The sequence below is a fragment of the Gouania willdenowi genome, chromosome 9, assembly GCF_900634775.1.
Source record: "Gouania willdenowi chromosome 9, fGouWil2.1, whole genome shotgun sequence".
NCBI lineage: Eukaryota > Metazoa > Chordata > Actinopteri > Blenniiformes > Gobiesocidae > Gouania > Gouania willdenowi.
In genome coordinates, this window is record NC_041052.1 from 10,195,296 (window position 1) to 10,199,732 (window position 4,437).

Here is a 4,437-nt window from a genome sequence, read left to right on the forward strand (position 1 = left end):
CCATATTGTTAAAGTGTCAGTGTGGATAAGGTATTTCTACCTTTTGTGGCCCAATCAGGCAGCCAGGAGCAGCAGTGTGAGGGGACGACGGTGAATGTCAGAAAGAAGTCAGAGAGAGGAGGATCACAGAGGCCACACGTTGGTCACCTTCAGTGCCTCAGGGATTAAACCACCAATGAATCATAAAAACGCAGCACAAATAGTCTCTTAAAAGGCTGTAGGATTGTAAAAATCGCTTCGGAATTTGCAAAGAAACGCCTTCGTAATAAATCACCTGAAGCAAAGATCAATACATGGATCATCATGAATGTGATAAACATACCTCCATCGCTCTGAGCATTACAGAAGGATCGGGGGGGAGGTGTGTTTGATTCGACAATAAAAAAGAAAAAAAACTGCCTCACACAATGAAGAGCTCCACAGCAGCACACGTCACACGTTAAGGCTCTGCCTGCTGCTGCTGCTGCTGCTATAAAGTGAGGGATGCCAGCATGCAGCACTCCTGCCTGTCACTCTCTCTCACTCTCACACTCATTCAGCCTGAGGAGACACCACTGAGTGGACGCTCACACTGATGACCTGCACGCCACTTATCTGAGATTATTTACAGAATTCCACACAAACAGGTGAGAACTGGAACCGTCTTTCCTTCTTTTTCTTTTTAGTGTTGCATGTTTCAAATGCAATGTGTGTGCATCAGTGTTGTAGATATAACGAAACCATGTCAGCAGTGCACTAATGTATAGTAATAATCATAATGTAAGAACTACTGTTTAAAATGTGTGTTTAAAGACAATGTATAAAATTGTATGTTGACTTAAATTATTTAAAGACAAGAAGAAGAAAAAATGCATTTTTACTTTAATTACCTTTACCCTTATTAGGGAATGAGCACTTCACTTTTTAAATCACTTGTTCCTTTGCCTAGTTCAGTGGTTCCCATCCTTTTTTGGATCGTGACCCCATTTTCATATCACACATTTCTGGTGACCCCAAAAATTCTCTTTTTCTCGAATTACTTCACGATCGCGTTTGTTGTACTGTAACAAATACAGAGTAGCCAGGATTGGTGCACAAAGTGACAACATCAGATTATTTTATACTGTATTTATTTCATTTATTTTTCTCTTTCTTTTCTCTTTCCACTGCAATCTATTTAAACTAGATTTATATTTGAGAAAGTGACATTATATAATACAGTTGTTTCAGATTGTGTGTTGTTTTCATTTGAAAAATAACAAAAAATATAATTTTAATCAGGAATTTTTTCGATTACTAAACATTTCGGGCGAACTCATTTAAATCCCAGGTGACACGTTATTAAAGTTGAAAAACACTGGCCAACTTGTTCCCCAGCCACTAAGTATTTTCACTTATTCCTATTTTATACTTAATATTATTTTACATTATTAAGAGTTAGTTTGGTGTGCTGTAAATTCAACTATTTGTTTTCCTAATGAACTTTTTTTTTTAATTCATCTGTATTTGTGTAAATGTGGGGGTGTTAAAGTCAAGCCCTACCTTGGTTAGATTCCCAGTTGCAGAACGATGGACCTCTATGATGGATAAGTCGTGAACGACTTGCCGTAGCGACACCTTTAAAGGGAACAAACAGAAAAGATGCTTTCAAAGAAAGAACCGAATGGAAACTTCTTGCATGATCAGGAAAATACCAAGATTACCAAAGAAAAAAAGAAAGATTCAAACACCAGAGATTGATTGAAAAATAATTTCATGTAAACTTGACGATAAATCCTAAACCGTGGAGAGAGGCAGACACTACATAGTCACAGCAGTGATAGTCACTGGTTTGGATTTACTGTTGTTATTTCAAACAAATGCAATGACACAAATAACATTTCAATAAACAAGATTGAATGCAGATGGCTTTCCTCCAGAAAAAAGAAACTATAATTACCGTACATTTATTACTGCATACACATACTTTGTGTTCTAAAGGGAGTTGGTGGAAGTATAAAATTATTAGTCCCACCCCTTTTACTACATTACAGTAGACAAATAATCTAATTTTCCGCATTCTGTGTCTAACCATTGTGGCTGTTAATGAACTAATTTTGTCTCATCGATTGATTATAATACACACAAAAAATATATACACTTTCAAAATTGTTATACTACATAGAGATTTTATTTATATTTTCTTTTAAATTGCTTGATATTCATGCACTCTTTCATTTCCAAAGGCCAACTCCTCCAGAATCTTATTTCTCGTCTCTGTTCTCTTGTTTTGGCAGAAACATGACGAGGAAGGTGTTCACCAACACGAGGGAACGCTGGCGTCAGCACAACGTCAACACTGCCTTTGCTGAGCTCCGTAAACTCATCCCCACGCATCCACCCGAGAAGAAGCTGAGCAAGAACGAGATCCTGCGTCTGGCCATGCGCTACATCAACTTCCTGGTGCAGCTGTTGGAGAGCCAGAGCGGCGGTCAGCCCACCGCACACTCTCCAACCGCTCTGCTCAGCTTCCTCAAGGGGAACATGGAGAGGCTGCACTCCCCCCAGCACCCGTGGGCCCTGACCAGTGACACTGAAGTCCCATCACCCGGGTCCAGCTGCGACAGCTCGGAGGCCTGGTAGGGCCACGGACTCTGGTTTTAAAACATTGTGGATCTGCAGACTGAGATACTTCAGTGGATGGTGTTGAAATATGACCTCCAGGTGGAAACTGATTGATGTTTTGCATGAATGTGTGTGAACCTGGATGAACAAAACAAACCTTCCTGTCATTATGTGAATGCTCCTCACTGACCATATTCCTGGAGCTCTGCAGAGGACGAGAAGAAGGGATTGGCTATCTCTACTATTTAAACCTATTTATGGAGCCAAGCCTTCTAATGGCTCAGATCGGGCACTTTTTACCCAGTTGTCATGAATTTTGTTCTCCTTTTTTAATGGTCAAGATCCACGCGACTACCGAAGAATTTGTTCTTTCATTCCGTTCGCCTCTCTCCCTCTTATAGACAACCATCTCCAACTGTTTCCACCTTTTCTCTCTTTTTACGATTGGGCTGACAATCCTGTTGGTCACGCAAACACTACGCAGCACAATGAACTATCACCTCAACGAGTCACCACTAGATTATCTGCCTGTCGTAAAGCCAAAGAAGATGAACCGATTGTCTCTGAAGAGTGTGCTACTTATCGTAACTTTACTTCTCTTGTAACTTATTTTGATTTGCTTGTGAATATATAGTATGGTAATTTATTTGAACTATTTATTTAATAAAAGTGTTGCTCGGAGATCTTTTTTCTTGGTTTTGTTGGGGTACTTTAAGCAAAGTGTACTAAGACTTTACTGGTAAAAATTAAGAATTGAACCTGAGTCTATGCAACCGTGCGTGTCACCAATAACTAGCCTTTGAGTCAATGGTTGGATGGAGAGAGAGAACCCAGCACCAACAGAATCACAACCATGAGTTAAACTCCATACAGGAAAGGTCGCGGTCGACTTATAGGACTTCAAACTAGCATCTTTCTAAATTATTTATTTATTTTGTCTCACACATTATAATTCACACTATCATTAGGATCACATAAGAAATAGATTCATAAACATAAAGCTATTTAGAGTATAAAAATTATGAAGTACATGTGCACTTTAAAAACTGCAAAACAGCTACTTTTACATCTGGACCCATTTTTTGTTTATTATCATTATTATTATTATTCAGAATCATTAAAAAGTTAAATTGTCAAACTTAATAAAGTCTGTTTTTGGATTTTAGGTAATTTCTTTTAAAAATGACTGAACTTTTTGCAGGAAAAAATTCCTGCTCACAGAAGGAATCAATGATGTGAATCAGTGGTTCTCAACCTTTCAGCACATGACCCCCAAAATAAAGGTGTCAGAGACCAGGGAGGGACCCCCACTGTACCTGAAGGTGGTCGAACACAGACATGAAAATTGAAGAACAGTCATGTGGAGACAGGGCCATCTATAAGGGGAGTAAAGGGGAGAGATTTTTGGGGCACATCCATAAAGTCAGCAAAATGATGGTCCATTGTTCTATGGATCATGTGATAACCACATTTATTTATTTATTTATTTATTTATTTATTTATCTGAATAATATCCACTGTTATCCAGGAAGTTTATTATTATTTGCACCCTAGTATATAGTCATCTTAAAGATGTGAATCATTGTTTTAATCAGAAATAAAATGGGCTACAAGTGACCAAAGTTGCAAATTAAAGTGGCTAAAAAACGGACAGAAAAAGTGGTGAAAAGAGTTCAAAGTGTCAATATAAAAATAAGCATGAAATATGGTGAAAAATGGTTAAAAGTGTCAATAATAGGTCAACATACGCTACTTTAGAAAAATGTGCAGAAAAGGCATTTCATTGAGAAGTGGCAGAAATGAGAGCGATGTTTGCAAAAATGCATTAAAAGGAGCAAAAATATGGCAAAAAAG

General features: G+C 38.1%; 1 protein-coding gene across 1 annotated transcript; it reads left to right on the plus strand.

Annotated features, from left to right (window-relative positions):
- Nucleotides 1-417: 417 nt before the first annotated feature.
- Nucleotides 418-3,264, plus strand: tal2 (T-cell acute lymphocytic leukemia 2). Its single transcript, XM_028458026.1, has 2 exons — nucleotides 418-626; nucleotides 2,256-3,264. The coding sequence occupies exon 2, from the start codon at nucleotides 2,260-2,262 to the stop codon at nucleotides 2,599-2,601; it is 342 nt and encodes a 113-aa protein (XP_028313827.1). The 5' UTR covers nucleotides 418-626; nucleotides 2,256-2,259; the 3' UTR covers nucleotides 2,602-3,264.
- Nucleotides 3,265-4,437: the final 1,173 nt, after the last annotated feature.